Source organism: Trachurus japonicus, chromosome 3 (assembly GCF_045865225.1).
Source record: "Trachurus japonicus isolate A0001 chromosome 3, Traja_1.0".
NCBI classification, from domain to species: Eukaryota; Metazoa; Chordata; class Actinopteri; order Carangiformes; family Carangidae; genus Trachurus; species Trachurus japonicus.
The window spans coordinates 36,398,884-36,416,228 of record NC_140909.1 but is presented as its reverse complement, the minus strand read 5'-3'; the positions used below and the strand labels follow the sequence as shown (position 1 = coordinate 36,416,228).

Genomic DNA, 17,345 nt, shown 5'->3' with positions numbered 1-17,345 from the left:
TTTAATCACAGCAGTGTTTTTTTTATTTATTTATTTATTTATAATCTTTCTTCCTCATTAAATATGATTTGGTTCAGATGATCAGCTAAGTAGAGTGAGGTGTGCTTGTGTTGGAGTTCAATAGACACTGGAATCGATGGCTGCCTGCCATACATGTAGAGAAGCTCATTTATTAAGAACATTTCAGAGTGGTCTCTTTATTTTTTCCAGAGCCATAAATATCAACACACACACACACACACATGCAGTATCTCCCAGCCTTTTGGTGAGCAGACTGTCCAAATTGATTTGTTGTAGAAAGATGAAGTGACTTGGCGATGAGTCACGCGCGCTGCCGAACACACGCTGTGGCGCTGTAATAATTCCTTCTGGGATCCTAAAAAGACTGAAATCCATTCAGTCAGAACGTTTTATTAAAGCGGCTCAAAATTTTTAGATTGCAATGTGAAACCACTCAAAACGCCACGTTTCCTTGAAGCGGCAAGAATCAATATTTTTTTTATATTAACAACGGATCGCGTTTGTTCTGACAAACCCGCAGATTATCGTCAACCGGGTCTGTAACTCGTCTGAGCTCAGTGGGACATCGGGGGAGACTCTGAGCTCAGTGGTTTTTTTTGTTTTTTGTTTTGGTTTTCCATCCTCCGAGCTTTACTGTTTTGGTTCAACCCGGCTCTTCTCAATCAGCTTCATGCAGAATGCAGCCGTTAACAGCATAAGAGCTCTGAAATTCTGTTACTCTGCCGCCTGCCCAGCATCAAACAAAAACAGACAGACACATTTAAGAGTCAAGCTGGGGAACACAGTGGAGCATTTAGCAGCCGAGGAGGCAGATAGATCCCTGAGGAGCTGCTGAGACCCAAAATGGAGCTAAAGTAGAGGAAATATCAGACTTATATTCTTCCCTGATTTACCTCCTGCTGATTGGCTTCGATCAGCACCGCGTGAACTCATTAACTTAGGTGTAATATATGTCCAATTATATGTCAGGTTCTGTGCAGACGTGCGAGTGTGGAAGTGGTAAACAAGCGAGAACTGGAAAGTGGGACAGACGGCATCATAACACCAGAACGGCTTGACAGTGTTTTGATCCAGGAATTGCGAAAGTAATTTGTATGCAGCCTCTGTCAGAAGAAAACTGGCGTCTCACCGCTCAAACAGAGCGATGTGTAACCAGGTTCACCACAGGCGTGTGGACGTTAACTCGCAAGGTGTGAACGGACGCAATTTCTATTTAATCAATGGGGAAATGATTCGTTAGAGATCTCCCCTGTTCACCTGCACGGAGGGAACAGATGCTGGTGACGTTCCTGGATGCGAGCGCCTTCAAGGGCGTTTAAAGAGTCTGTCTCACACTGACACATACCGACTGTGTGCTTGGATTGCAGCACATGTTTGCTCATAGATAATTCAGTATTTACTCGAGACGAGACCCAACCAGCTTTCGGGTTGGGCAGCTCCGCGTTGTTTACTGTTTTTTGTCTGACACGTCGTGTGTTCTTCAGCTACAGAATAGATTTTAAAGTTCTGCTCCTGGTCTACTGAATGGTTTAGGTCCAGAATACATGAATGACATGTTAGTAGAGTATAAACCCAGTAGAGCTCTGAGATCTACTGACTCAGGTCAGATAGTGGAGCTTAGAGTTCAAACCAGACATGGTGAAGCAGCATTTAGCTGTGATGCTGCACACAAGTGGAACAAACTACCAGCAGAACTGAGATCAGCCCCAACTGTCAGCACTTTTAAATCCAGGTTAAAAACATTTCTCTTTTCATGTGAAGTTTACTTCAAGCATGTCAAGAGTTGATATTCCTGTGTTTATGACACAAACGGGAGCTTCCGACTGCACGTGAACACACCGAGCGTCAACTTGGGTCTCGCGCGAGACTTTGAATTAGAATTAGATCTAGTTTTACAAACAGTCGGCTTGCTTAAAGTAAATAAACTTCTCGGTGCATGTTTGAGTCGCCATCTGACGCTGTCTGTGGAAAAAAATGCGGCTTTGAGGGATGTAAACAGCCTAAGCAGGCGGAGCTTGCATCCACTCCCATTCATTGCTGCCGTGGCGATGCGGGGACAGATACAACTAGGCTACCGCAAAGCAGGTGCAATTAAACTGAAAATCTTCAGATTCCTTCTTTTCGACCTAAAATGTTACGAAAATACACCCCCGAGTTGAATTTGCCTGGAATTGTCCTTTAATGCACATTGAGTTGCCTTGGTATAAAATGCGCTATATAAATAAAGATGCCTTGCCTTCTTTGGTCAGATTGCTCGTGACTTCAATCCTAACTGGATGAGTGCCGTGGAGATCCTGGACGACGACAACTTCCTGGGGGCGGAGAACGCCTTCAATCTGTTTGTCTGCCAGAAAGACAGGTGAGGGGAACGCCATAGTTACTGTATTTCAAACCCTGGTGCACTGAGCTTCTCTTGCACACCAATTTCTGCCTTTTTTTTCCAAGTTTACTTTAAAAGTTTACTTTAATTGTCACATATAATTACGATTATTATTATATTATTATTATTAAAAGTAATTACAGTGAAATTCTTCCATACCTTTGGTCATTTGCATAACATAAATAGAGATACAACAATATAAAAAGAAGAAAAAGAGAAGAATATTTAAAAACGAGAGAAGGTGGTAGTAGATTTTAAATATATAGTAGTGCGATGGCAACCAATTAAAAAAAAATATATACTATATACATGTATATGTGTGTGTGTGTGTATATATAGTATATATACCATACCAAACCATATATATAATCATTTTTTTATTTAAAAAAAATTCTGTAATCATTCTAGTCCAGGGAAAACTGAAAGTTTCTAAATCACCTTCAGTATTGATCCAGTGCAGTCAGCATGGTGTCGTTAGGAGGCCCCTCCGCCTCCCGCTATGCTTCTTTAAAGCTGCATCATTGATACAAATGCGGTGCAGCAGCCACTGTCCTTGCATTTGTTTTGGAAATTATGAGTCATTTTGCCACCGAGCTTTTAGCTGCTTGGCTGCATTTCTCGCTAAAGTCACTTTATTATTAGACAAGTGCTGAGTTCAAGAAACGGGAACAAGATGTGGTCTGAAAGTGAGCGCGTTCCATTTATGCCACCACTTATTTTCCACCTAATACATCAGGTCGGACCACTCAATGCTTTTGACCTTTATTTTTGTATCACATCTCTTTTCCTGTTGCTCTCTCCTCTGTTCTTCATCCTTTCATCCATTACCTCTCAATCATTCCCTGACCTTTTCCACCATCTCCAATGTCTCCGGTCCTTTTGTTTTTCTTTTTTTGTTCTTTTTCTTAATCGATCACTCTTGCCCCCAACAATTTTTTACTTCGCCTTTGACATCTTTCTTTTTGTTTTTACTCGCTCCTGCCTTGAACCCTCTGCCTCCCGCTTGTTCCTAATCCTTCCCTCTCCTCTCTTTGTTTTCCTCCCCCGCTGTCTGTTTTGCGGTCAGTGCGGCCACCACGGATGAGGAGCGGCAGCACCTGCAGGAGGTGGGGGTCTTCCACCTCGGGGAGTTCGTCAACGTCTTCTGCCACGGCTCGCTAGTGCTGCAGAACCTGGGCGAGAGCTCCACACCCACTCAGGGCTCCGTGCTCTTCGGCACCGTTAATGGCATGATAGGTGGGTGCACGGGCAATTTCACACTCACAAAGGCACTTACACTCACTCACACACAAACGTGTTAGTGGGTCAAACACTAACCTTTCCTCTTTACTTTCCTTAAAACCTCTTAAAGACCTATTTCTGTACTTTGCAGAACGAGCTTATTTGCTTTGTTGCTGGGCATTAGATAAGACGATTTTCTCAATTTACCCAAAGACTCGGTTATCTTAGCTTAGCACAAAGACTGGAGGGAACCGGCTCTGTCCAAAGGAAACAAGGCTTCCAACACCTCTAATTAACACATTCTATTGTGCTAATCTGATCTGTATCGAAGTTGAACTGTAAAAATGAAAAGATTCAGGGCTTTTACAAGAATGTTGCATTTTTGGACTATTTTCTTCTAGAGTCTTCATGAATAAAAAGTGTGGCACTGTCTATTTAACAGTAAGGCTACGCAAGAGTTTCCTTTGTTTTTGTTAACCTTTGAGTTTTCTTCTAAATAGTTAGTTCACCCACATCGTAAAAGCCCAGTCACATCTCATTCATATTCCTACCAGTAAGAGTGGCAGAGGGAAGGGCTATGAATATTCCCCTCCAAAATAAAAACACCATTACCACACTGGAAAGTTTTGTCATATTCATCATGATGTATTCATATCAGACCAGCAGTGAATTACTTAAAGGGATAGTTCACCCAAAATTGAAATTTCACTCATTATAATATCTACTCACCCTCATGTCGACTAAGGGCTAGGAGAAGTTTCAGAGTCCTCCGTGCCTTCTCTGAGTTACAGGGGGTCTCGGCATAGCAGTGCATGTCCATATAACGGTTGCAAATGGATACAAATTGTCTTCATGCTGCTCGTATGTAATGTCCGTCTTGTATTGAAGCCCCGAAATGCGAAATTGTTCCGAAAAAAATTAAATAAGTCTATATTTCAAGCTTGTTTTGTAGCGGAAGCTTCTCGAAGCTCCTCTTCCCGGTTCGTCAAATTTGGACGAACCGGGAAGAGGACGGACCCTGGTTCGTCCAAATTTGACGAACCGGGAAGAGGACATACGAGCACTATGGAGGTATTTGGATGTTTTTTGGTGTGTCGTTTTGTTACGAAGACAGTTGGTATCCATTTGCAACCGTTATATGGACATGCACTGCTACGCCGAGACCCCCTGTAACTCAGAGAAGCCACGGATAACTCTGAAACTTCTCCCAGCCCTTAGTCGACATGAGGGTGAGTAGATAAGGAGTGAAATTTCAATTCTGGGTGAACTATCCCTTTAAGTAATTCACTGCTGGACTTGATGTGCTTCAGCTGCATCTTACTTCACTCTGGATAAATATAGATGTTCTGATCTGGAACTAGTCTGACTGGTGTTTTTTATTGATTTTTCCTCATCTTTTAATTCATTCAGTCTCACATTTTAGCAGACAGATTACAGAGCATGCACAACATTAATCCTGGCCTGTTTTTTTGTTTTTTTTGGCTGATGGATTTTTTTGATTAGATTTTTTAAAATTTGAAGCATGTGAGGATGGATGGTTTAATCAGAGGTCCTTTGATCTGCCACTGGTCCTCTCACCTCTTTATATTTGTTTTCTATGCCAATTTAGGCCAAAGCCAGCACACAGGCCATTCTTATTTTACTAAGTTTGCCAACGACTCAGTCAGCGTGTCCTTGGTCAACAGTGTTGCCCAAGCTGTTCTGGATGAGTTTTTTATTCAGCCTCATTCTTGAACATTCATGTGGCAAAAACAAAGGAGATGTCAGCTAAAAAAAAAACAAAAGAGGTGTCATCTGATTTCAGGAAAAACCCTACTGCCATCGTATTCAGTGGTATCAATGATGTGTGTGTGCACGGAAGTATAAACCACCACCAAAGCTTGTGTTTTTATCACTTTTGAGAAAACATTTTAATGTTGTTTTGGGTAATCAGACCAGCTGCTAGTAGGTTTACTTCACCACAAGAACAAAAACAGACTCCAAGGTCTAGTGAGCGGTGCTGTAAATTGCACAAACTTCAGGGTAAAAGTTGGAGGATTTTAAAGAAGCCCAAGTCCGTCCAAGTAGACCACAGCCATCTTCTGTTACTGCTTTAGTCAGGCCACAGGTAGCAATACTTGAGTAAAAGTATCTTACCAGAAAATTCCCTTGGTAAAAGTTAAAGTCACTTTTTGAATACCGTAGATGACCAAATAATCGCCCGCGTGCAAATACGCGCCTGTGCTCTAATAGCCGCCGGGGTCCGACCTCATTTTGCATAATAAACGCCGGTTCAATTAAACGCCCGGGCGATTAAGTGTTTACCATAGTCTTGCACAGAAAACAAAAGTTTTTTTTAACAGCGCTTCACCGGCTCTCACCTCTGTCAGTCAGCCCCTCCTCTCGCTCTCTCTCTCTCTCGCATGCAGGCGCACACACACACACAGACACACAAACACAGGCGCGCTAGACTGAGGAATATAGGGATATGGATAAATGCGCTAATGTACAGTGTTGAAATTACCGCGATCGACCCCCCCTTCCGTTATCATTCATAACACTGCTCTGATCAGCTCCCTGTGTCGTGGTTACACAGACAAACTGTCTTTTTATTTATTGTCTGATGCGTCGGGGAAAAAAGTAGTTTTGTTCCAGTGTTCCTATGGTGACCTCCTTGTTCTTTGCATGATGGTTTGGTGCTGCTCATTGCAAAAATAAATTGTAGCCTGTTGCAAATACGCGCCTGGTTCTTATAAACGCCTGGAGTCCAAGTCGATTTAGCATATTAAACGCCCGGGCTAATAAATGGTCATCTACGGTATCTGATTTGACTGTACTTAATCTGATATCCCAAAATTACTTCTGATATTTAAGTTTTACAACTCAAGGTCAAACAGACTTTTGTTTCTGGACTAAATTGTGACTTCCTTATAATGAAGCATAATATAAATATTTATCAAACTCAAAGACTTCTCCAGAACATTTTAGACACAATTCCCTCAAATTCAAGGAACAAAGACAGATTATTTACGTACCCACAGCGGAGGCATAAGAGAATCCTTCGATACAACAAACAAAAACATTTCCTGTTAATACAGCCATCAGGTGTGTAATGTTACCTTCATCTGAACTCAAAGGAAATGTATTGGTGCCAAAGTTGCCAGAAATGTAAATGAGGAAGTTAAGCACAGACGCATTCAAAACAATTGCAGGACAAATAGATTTAGAATTTATGAAATTATGGAATCAGTTGTTTTTGGTTTGCTTGCTGCTCCTCTGGGATGATAAATCCTTCCTTGACCTCGACCCTGGAGACCATCAAACGAGGCGGCAACTCTAGTTCAATATTAGACAGTAAAATTAGTGAAAATGAACATTAAGTGGAACTAACTGAATAAATGGTTCACCCCCAGTTGTTGGTTTGAGACAGAGCGCAGACACCATTTGCATATCAAGCATTTCCAATAATCATCAGGCTGCAGTAATGGGAGCTCAAACCCCCCTGTCAAAACCATTTATTCTAAACTCTTTCCATTTCAGAAGGGGGCGGGGGTGTGGGGGGAGAAAGGGCGAGAAATCAGTTTTACACCTCATTACTCAGATTTAAACCACTAACTTTCAGCTCGGCTGTTAATGACGGCAGAGCTGAAAAACAGGGAGAGCTCATCATTCGGACACAGGAGTCATTTAGTGGATGCGCTCCCACAGCACCAGCACGCTGCGCATTACATCACCCCGACGCCTTCTGCCATTCTTTAAAAAGTCTCCGAGGAAAGTTTAACAGGAAATGAAAATCACCATTGTACAGTAAGTTCCAGTAGAAACTTCCCGCGGTAGCCCATAAACCCAAACGGGCCGCAGCGCGTAATGAAGAAAAATGCCCCTGTTAGTCCTATCACTCCTCCATATGGTGTGATGTATGAGATGTTTGGTGGGAGAAGCTGCAGGATTCTTCCACCCAGAAGGAAGTGGGGAAACTTTTAATAAACTTGCTGAAAACTTCGACATTGTGTGACAGGAAGATAATCAAGTAGATGAGCAGAGCACACCGTCATTTGATGGTTTTTAACATGTCTTTAATGCTCACCCATAAAGATTAGATTTTACTCTGCAACATAAAGTAGCTCCTTCTGACTGATGACAGTAAAATGAAGAGGAATGGTGTCATCAAGTGGACAATTTGAACTCTTTGCTTGTGAAAAAAGGAAATATTTGCATCACTAATGATCAATTATTCATCAGTAAAATACAATTTTTAGGTCAAGATGGTGAACATTTTTCCATCATCTCAAATGTGATGTGATTTGCTCCTCGCTTCTGGTTTTACACGACTTCATGAATACATCAGAATTTATCACCTCTGGGGTTCATGACACTTCAGCAAAACATCACATGTCATTTTGTCAGGTTTCCAAACCAAATTTTCACAGAATTTCCAGGAATTCAGCAAAAGATGAATGTGTTTCTGTCGGTCGCCGTGACTGTGAGATACACACACTCCTCCAGTGTAAGCATTTAAAGCACTGCAGAAGAAAAAGACATAACAAGATACATTTATGAAAATATGATCTAAATGATGACTGATGTAATGAATGTGACAAAATATAATTTAGTCGCATTTTACATCAAATGATACACTAATGTTCCGACTTAACTAAGGCAGAAAAATTAGATTTGAGATTAGCCGTAAAGTTTTATTTTGGCTTTTTTGCATTTCCTCTCTCTCTATTTAGTGCTTGCTGCGAACCAGGAGGTGTTTATGAAATCTTTGGTTACCCAGAGCAAAAATTGAAAAAGAACAATGAAAACAAACAAAGGGCACAAAAGAGCAACACACGTCAAAATGTGAATATGAAAAACCATCACACTAACAATACTTGTCAAGACTGTTCAGTCTCTTTTTGTGAAAAAAAGGGAGAAAAAAACAGCACCTTTAAGCTTATAGCAATAAAATAAAAAAATAAAAAAAAGTTTAAAATGTTAGTCCATAATAAAAAAAGAAGACTTGAGTGTAAATTAGTATGAAATATCCATCTTCTTTTTAACTATTCAGTGAGTAATATTTTCAGCCCTGCTGTCGTCCAAACTGTCCCTGGCAGTTTTTCCCCCAAACTCCAACTCTTCCAGAGTCTCACACGCCCATAAACAAGCTCTGCATTACAAATCAGTGTACCTCCTTGTGCTGTCAGTTCCAGTGCAGATTATTTCCCCAGAGCATCAGAATAATGCACTCGCTCTCTAAGTAGAATTTTTAGTGGAGAGGAAGGCACGCTACTCCCTCAAAGCTCTGCGCTTCACCACAAATCACTCTAAAATAAAACATTTTCGAAAAGCTCCTTAATTATTGAAGTAGTGAAATCTCTACTTCCCTCCCAACATGGTCGCTCCATACGAGCATGAAACACGCTTCTGGACGATCGCCATCACACTCTGATGGTCTTTGATTCATTATGAGGCTTTTGTGAGAGCTGAAACGTCTTCCTCTCCTCTTGCTGATGAGAAGTTAAAGGTGCTTTCTATTTGCTGTAGTGGCGTGCAAACTGTCTGTCTTGTGAACTGACCTGTGTTTGTGTGTGTGTGTGTGTGTGTGTGTGTGTGTGTGTGTGTGTGTGTGTTAGGTCTGGTGACCTCCCTGTCCGAGGGCTGGTACAGTCTCCTCCTGGACCTGCAGAACCGTCTCAACAAGGTCATCAAGAGCGTGGGAAAGATCGAGCACAGCTTATATCCTTCTCATATTCATACGTGCAACTTTCCATCTGTCACCACGGCAACACAGACGATCTGTACTGTACTGACCGATGGTGGGGTCTTGTCGTCAGTAAAGCCAGGCAGTGAAGGGACAATTAATGAGTCACTTTAATGGACATCGCAGGTACTTGTTAGAAATGTAATGCACAACTGACCACATGGTCTCTGTGTGATTTGTCTATAGAGCTTTAGAGGAAATGAATCAACAACAGTTTTGATAATTCGCTAAAGGGATAGTTCAACATTTTGGTAAATTGGCCCATTGCCATAATCCCTATAGTTTTAGCAGTAGGTTCGTTACTTTTAATTGTCGGTGCAAGCTATTTTTAGAACAGCGGAGCAGAGCCACGAGCTGCTCAAAGCTACGCTACATAGGCTAATGGGATTTCTTGGTTTCCCTCATCAAACTCATCAAATACACAATCCAACAACTCCAAAACGCTCTGGTGGACAAGTTGTGACCTGCACATTCACCACGCTATGAGATAATAACACAACGTTACCAGACAGAGTTGTTTTAGAGGTAAATTCATGCAAAACCGCTGATGCGTGTTCCCATCGGGGGCAGTTTTTCAGCAAGCAGTCTCTGCATTTTTGCCTCAAAAACAACACTGTCTCGTAATGTTCCGTTATTATCTCATAGCGTGGTGAATGTGCAGGTCACAACTTGTCCACCAGAGCGTTTTGGAGTTGTTGGATTGTGTATTTGATTTGAGTTTGATGAGGGAAACCAAGAAATCCCATGAGCCTCCATAGCGTAGCTCTGAGCAGCTTGCGGCTCTGCGCCGCCGTTCTAAATAGCTTGCACCGACAATTGATGATAATAAACCTAATCCTAAAACTATAGGGATTATGGCAATGGGCCAATTTGCCAAAATGTTGAACTATCGCTTTAAGCATGGAAGCACTCTTTAAAAAGAGTAAACCAAGTCTTATTAGTGTAAGTGTGACATTAACTGACAGTTTAGGAATCATGAAGGGTGTTTTCTTTATTTTGGATGTGAAAAGGTTTATTAGTTAACTAGGAAAACCAGTATCAGAATAATCAGAGCCTAATGTGCAACAGAAGCCAGCAGTACAGTTAATATGAAGACAAAGAACATCTGAAATTGTCATGTAGAGATAATTATTGTAAAAATAAATTCATATATTCTATTTTATGAATTAATTACATTTGTTATTCATTAAAACCTGCAAACAGTGCATCTTGAGAATGAGGAGGAAAACAAAGGTGATTATACTTTATAACCCAGATAAGTTGTAGTTGTATCTCACAAACTGTATTAAAAGTATCTTTTCTTTTAAAAAAAGTCGACTCGAATGTTTTGCATTCCAGTCTAGTTAGGGTTCAGCCTAAACAGCAGTTGTTGACAGGCTCAGTGGTACCACCGGCGTATCATAATTTCCTGACTCTGCCTGGAGCCTGGCCCTCTGACCGCTGCTGTTTTTCATTAGAGACACGTCCGTCCACATTATGCTGAATATTTCTTCAGCATGGCCTGAGGCAAAAAGATATACGATACTGTACCTAAAGTTTGACTTACAGGAAAAACAGCGGCCTTGTATTGATTTCTCCTTGACTCTGCCGCACCTGGAGGTCCTTCCACACCGAGCGGAAGACAGAGCAGGCCACGGGATTCATCGACGGGGATCTGATTGAGAGTTTCCTGGATCTGGGCCGGGCCAAGATGCAGGAGGTCGTCAGCACTCTACAGGTAGGAGCGCATGTTCACTGTGTATTGAACCAGATGACGTGTTATCTGCCTATTTTCGTGCATCTTTATTTTTATTTTTCTTGTCCTGCTTTCACAAGACAAAAATATGGATCCAGTGAGTTTCAGTGCTGTGAGAACACTGAAGAGCCGCGCTGCCAGTTTGTTGGCAGCTCGTTAGACCTGGAATAGGCACAAATATGAAAATTATTTTCTGAACACAGAGAAGTGAGCTTATTATTAGAGATTAGGTCTAACAGAAACATCTGGTTAAGAACCACATTATCATTTGTGTTTTTGACTTAAAGCAACGCTGAACTTTTCAAAGAGCCTTCCGACATTTTTCATGCGCCGCTCCGTTGCTCTGTGAGAGAGCGCTGGGGATAAGTTTCACGGCAGAACAGGTGGCAAAACCACTTTTGGCAGATAAACAAATAATCGTGTTCTGCTTTGTGTTCCGCTTTACTCTCATTGCAGTTCATAAAAAATACACTTTTAGTTCATCCCTGTTCCTGTCTGAAGACCAGGCGATAAAAAAAAGAATATTTGAACAAGCTATTTGCCAGACGACTCCTTTTTACAGCCAAGATTCTACTAAAGTTCTGCTTTTGGAAACCTGAAACATAATTGTCTGAAAATTAGGGCTGCATCTAATTATCAGTTTCAACATTAACTAATCTAATAGTTGTTATCAATTAACAGTTAATTCTATAAAACATCACAGTGACACTGACGTGTCAAGCCTAAAATGCAAAGATATTCACTTTATTGTGATGATAAGAAAAAGAAAAAACAGTAGAATGTCAAATTTTGAGAAAATTAGACCAGTTTCTGATGTGTGCATGAAAACAGTTTTAACTATTAACGGATTATTGATAAATTTATGGATCAATTTAAACAGTTTCTTTGTTCATTTATGTTTGCGGCTTAATCAAAAAGCTTTAAAACCTCAATGGTTTAATTTTACCAAGTCCATGAACATACTGTATATTGAGTTAAAGAAGACGTATTGCAAACAGTGATGCAATAAATCAGCTTGACAATCCTAAATCAGCTTAAAGCTCTATTAAAGCATTGCATCAACTGAACCCACCATTTACTGAAGTCCTTATCCTTGAATAAACTTAAAAAAGAGAAACTTTTAATAGACATTTCTGAAAACCTCTGCAGATCTCCAGCTGGTGTAACTACAGTACTTGTGCCGACTTTCTTCCTCTACCTCTCTTGAAGAGGAACCTGTGCACCTCCTTTTTTTTCCCAAGGTGTAACCCATCACTTACTGTAAGAACAGGCTATGTTTATTGCAGTAGTTGAGTGCTATAATGGCTTCACTTAGTGTGAAGTGGAGGTGAGTTAAGAATAGGGAGTCTGTGTGGGTTAATAAGTGTCAAACTACTGGTGAATTAGTTATGAGCAGGACACGACTTTAGAACGGAGAAGATGTACTGAGTTAGAGAGGCTTCATTTAGAGTTATGCAGACACTGTTAACAACTGTACTTTAAGGTTATGTTACCTCTAGGTTTTCTTTTATGATCTTACATGGATGTGAGCGTCATAAATCCTCAACAGCACTTGGCCACCTGTGGATAGAAGCTGTTTCATAGAGAGTGTTTTAATTGTTCTGCATCTTTATCCTGAGGGAAGGGAGGGTCCATGTCCGGGGTGGGTGGGGTCACTCTTTCAATGCAGGTCCTTCCTGTCCTCCGCAGAGCAGCACAGAGCAGCAGACAGTACAGTAGGTCAGGAGGCTCTCGGTGGTGGCCTGGTAGAAACTAACCAGCTGTTGCTTCAGTATATGTTGGTGGAGGTCAGCTGGACTGTAGACCCCCAGGCATTTGAGGCTGAGGCTGTCCACACTCCATCCCTCCTCTGCAAAGGGCAAAGGCCACATTCATTTCTCAAGTCTATTATCATTCCTGTAGTTTTTTGTTGTGTTGAAGTTGAGGTTATTATCCTAACTCCATTGTGCCAGATGTGGGATCTCATCTCTGTAGGCTATGGAACATTGGTCATGCAGAATAAGATATTAATAAATGCCTTATAATGACAGGGCCCCAGACTGCCCCTAAATGGGGGGTTTTATCTCTAAAATTTGTCATAAAAAGTCATACTTCATCTACTTGCGAATGTCCAACCAGCAGATTTGCAGTTTGTTTGTTTTTTTAACACTGATGAAACGAGTCAGTGGCATTTCAAAGAATCTGGGAGCTGTCATTATAGGTGTCAGGCCAATCTGTGTAAGGATCATGACTGAAAAGGAAATGAAAGTGAATATTTGCTTTGCAAGTCGATTTACAATGTGTGCCGGGATAGTTCAACATTTTGGCAAGTTGTCCCATTTCCATAATCCCTATAGTTTTAGGAGTAAGTTTGTTACCTTTAATTGTTGGTGCAAGCTATGCTACGGAGGCTCATGGGATTTCTTGGTTTCCCTCATCAAACTCATCAAATACACAATCCAACAACTCCAAAACGCTCTGGTGGACAAGTTGTGACCTGCACATTCACCACACTATGAGATAATAAGGGAACGTTACGAGACGGAGCTGTTTTCGAGGTAAATTCATGCAAAACAGCTGATGCGGGTTTCTGTGAGGGGCAGTTTTTTGGCAAGCAGTCTCTGCATTTACCTCGAAGCTCTGAGCAGCTCACGGCTCTGCTCCGCCGTTCTAAAAATAGCTTGCACCGACAATTAAAGGTAACGAACCTACTGCTATGACTATAGGGATTATGGCCAATTTGCCAAAATAACCCTTTAAGTAAGGGGCCACTATGCTCCTGGAAAAAAAAAAGTTAGTCTGATTATACCAACTCCAAAAAAAGATAAAAATAAATGCAAAAAATAAAAGGTTGGAAGAAAAACTGAGCATCGTCCCTCTCCACACATCTGTCTGTTTATTTGTTCAGCTAATGAGACTTTAGTGGGGATGGGTGTGTCTCAAAAGCGCGGCCTCATTGCTTTGGTGTCTTTCAGATCGACGACGGCAGCGGTATGAAGCGTGAAGCCACAGTAGACGAGGTCATTAAGATCGTGGAGGAGCTGACGAGGATTCACTAACCCCTCCACCGTCCGGACCGCGGCTGAGAACGAGTTCCTGGGTGGAACGATGGGAAAGAACGACAAGGAAGGGAACGGTTTGGGTTTTTGCAGATTTGTAAATAATTATAAATAAACAGTCTGTGCATGTTCGTCCTTCAGACTTCAATGATTTGTCAACCGGTGGAGACCCTGAAGGCGCTAGACGATGAGTGCGACACTCCTCATTTTAGACAAGAGTCTCTAGGCGAAGTGCGTAGCATCCTGTTTGGACAACCATAAGACCAAAGTAACGATATTGGTCAGAGTGTGTTTGAGCTTGTGTGCGCATGTGTGATTGCGTCTGTGTGGAACACTGTGTGACTATGAATAGGAAAACCCCGAGATTTCCTTGTTCCCGACAGGTGAGCTGATCCTTCACACCCCACAGTTTAAAGCTGAGAGATTTACTCTTTTCAACTCTATTGTTGAAGTCTGGAGTAAAACACATTGTGTGAGAAACAAAATGAGGAAAACGATAGATTTATAGCTATTTTGTCTTTGTGACGTTTTCTTTGTTTATTCTAATAAACTTTGCTTTAGTACTGTTGACACCTGTGTTTCAGTTTGTCTCTGTTCCGACCTTCACTGTTCTCAAATCAGCCTCCTCTGTTTTTATTACACTCAGTTGGCAACTATGTTAATACATGTACTCACTTAATGCATGTCATTTTTAGCCATGCTAGTGGCTCTGCGGGTGGCGCTGTCAGTCATCTGCTGATTGATCCACCACTTTAGTCCTAACTAAAATATTTGGACCACTGCCCAATGGATTGGATTGAAATTGCTGCAGGCGTTCAGGATCCTGTGAAATATATATCTGAAATGATTGACACACAGATATTTGTACAGATATTCATGGTTCCCAAATGATGAGTTTTCCTGTAATTGACATTTTTATTTTTCAATATAATACCACCGATTTCTGGGTTTATTGCTATTAAATCTGGTAAAGATAGTCATGGTTCTCTGAGGATGAACTGCAATAACTAAAATTGGGTTTTATTTTTCATCTAATATCTGCAAATCTAATCTGTGTTTAGTGCTCATTAGCAAACGTAAGCTAAGATAGTGGACATGGTTAATATCATACCTGCTTGTTGTAAATGTACTGTGTTTTGAGGTTTTTCTTCTTCTAAGGTAGTAAAGTAAATATTTTTGGACTATTGATCAGATTAAACAAGAAATGTAAGTATGTCAACTTTGTAAGATTATGATCTGTATTTTTACCGTTAGTGACATTTTATTAAATGCATAAATCAAAAAAGCAACGGACAGGTGATTTTATAATGAAAATACATACAGTATATACACCTAATTTGATGTGAAATGCTCCAAGTATGTCTTTACAGAGTTTTCATTACATATACAAACATTGCATCTTTCCAGTGTTTACAACCAAAGTCCACAGTGAGTACGAGTCCAGATGATGAATTCTATATATAGTATACTGTGTGTTCTATATGTAAGCAGAGTATACATAGAAAAAAAGAAATTGCTTAGCATCATTCAGGCTGTTTGCATTCAGACAGCACTGTTCTGCCAGCTTCTGCTTCTATACAGTTAATAATAGAGTGGTCCACAATTGCTGTTGACCTCTGTTATCACATTATACAGCAGCAACATCTTGGGTCTAGGACCCTCCACATTCAAACGAGAAATTGAAAGAGAAAAAAAAAGGATTGAAATCTCTTTGTTTCAGTGTGCATAGTAAACATGTGTGGGTTTCTTCCGGTGCCTTTGTCAAACCTGCTGAATATTTCTGTGCATTGTTTTCTCAAGCGCCTCATTAATTTCTGTTGTGTGCATATTTCTTTTCATCTGCAGTAAGCAGTGTCAAATTGGAACACACACCAGCTTTTTCAGCTGGAGATATCAAAGGGTCTTAGGGGCTGAACTACTGGCAGGGTGACAGTGCAAACTATAGCTCCAGTAATAAGTCTCTACACTGGGGGGGGTTGAAACAAGCTGGTCAGTGACTGGCAGTGGAAGTCCTCTGCCAGCTCTCACCAGCTATTTTTGTCCCATCGTCAGTGTCCTGAGGCAAACGGGCCTTTGTTTTGTTCCGGTGGTGTCTTCACTCCATTCCCCATTCACACCAGATTGTTTGCATCCCTCCTCATGTTTAAATCTGTTTCATGAATGTAGACGACAGCAGCATCTATAGACTGACAGCAAATATTTATGATTCCATGAGCATATAAAGACTGAAATGAGGATAAATTATGTCAACAGAAATGTGATGTAACAGAGGAAAAGCTTTAGAAATAATTCTTCTCCTTATCTCCTTATTCTTCATATATTGTGAAACTGTGTTACTGAGACTTTTAGCTTCATTTAATAATTAATTCATGTGAACTAAATGTGTAACTAAATGTGGTAACTCCCTTGTGTTTATGCACAACGCTGTGATGCTTTACCAAGGACGAGCCAGAAAACAGGACACAAGGACACAGCACTCATTCTGTATGTCCACACACACACACACGCGCACACACACACACACACACACACACACACAGGTGATAGTGGAAAGATTTCATTCGTCTTTAAATAACAGTAAGCTTTTAAGTTTATTTATCTGGCCTCTTCACCCATAGAGACAGGGTCTGTAGACGAGATCCCATTGTGATCAAAATGTTATATGGATTGATATGACATCAATAATATTATAGACTGCATCCAACATGATACAACCTTGTGTACGGTTTTGAACGAGTTGATCTGTTTCCTGCAGTTTCCAGAAATATATATCAATACACACTGAACCCAGTTAGATCCAAGAGGTGCAGGTCTTTTCTCTTGTTTCTCTTGAAACATGGGAAATCGTTATGTGAAGCAAACGTCCATTATAACAAGCAGAGGTCGTTTCGAGCTGGATACCCTGAAAAAAGAAAAAAAAAAAGGACATTAAAACTTGCTAAAATAACTCCTGCAATGCACTGAACATCAAAAGTGGGCGATATCTTCTCGTGTTAACAAGCTCTCAATGCAGACTTACTCCAGAGGGGGAGCGCAAAGTCAACCATGCAGAACCACCTCTGGAAAATGCCCAGTCTTGTATTGATTACAGCGAGCATGCTTCACTGGAGCAGCTGGAAGGATGAGGCAAATAATTTCATTTCAGATATTCTGATGCTCTGAGTTGAAGCTGCTTGATTTGTTTCCATTGAGAAGCTTTATGCACCTCATTCTGTAGCAGCTTTC

General features: G+C 40.9%; 1 protein-coding gene across 1 annotated transcript in view; it reads left to right on the top strand.

The window, feature by feature from the left end:
* Window positions 1-14,688, top strand: part of ddb1 (damage-specific DNA binding protein 1) — a 59,375-nt gene extending 44,687 nt beyond the window's left edge. Inside the window, exons 23-27 of the mRNA XM_085771854.1 lie at window positions 2,271-2,380; window positions 3,468-3,637; window positions 9,220-9,322; window positions 10,941-11,064; window positions 14,037-14,688. Of these exons, the coding sequence (XP_085627980.1) occupies window positions 2,271-2,380; window positions 3,468-3,637; window positions 9,220-9,322; window positions 10,941-11,064; window positions 14,037-14,120 (591 nt within the window). The 3' untranslated portion in view covers window positions 14,121-14,688. The remainder of the gene's footprint in view (window positions 1-2,270; window positions 2,381-3,467; window positions 3,638-9,219; window positions 9,323-10,940; window positions 11,065-14,036) is intronic.
* Window positions 14,689-17,345: the final 2,657 nt, after the last annotated feature.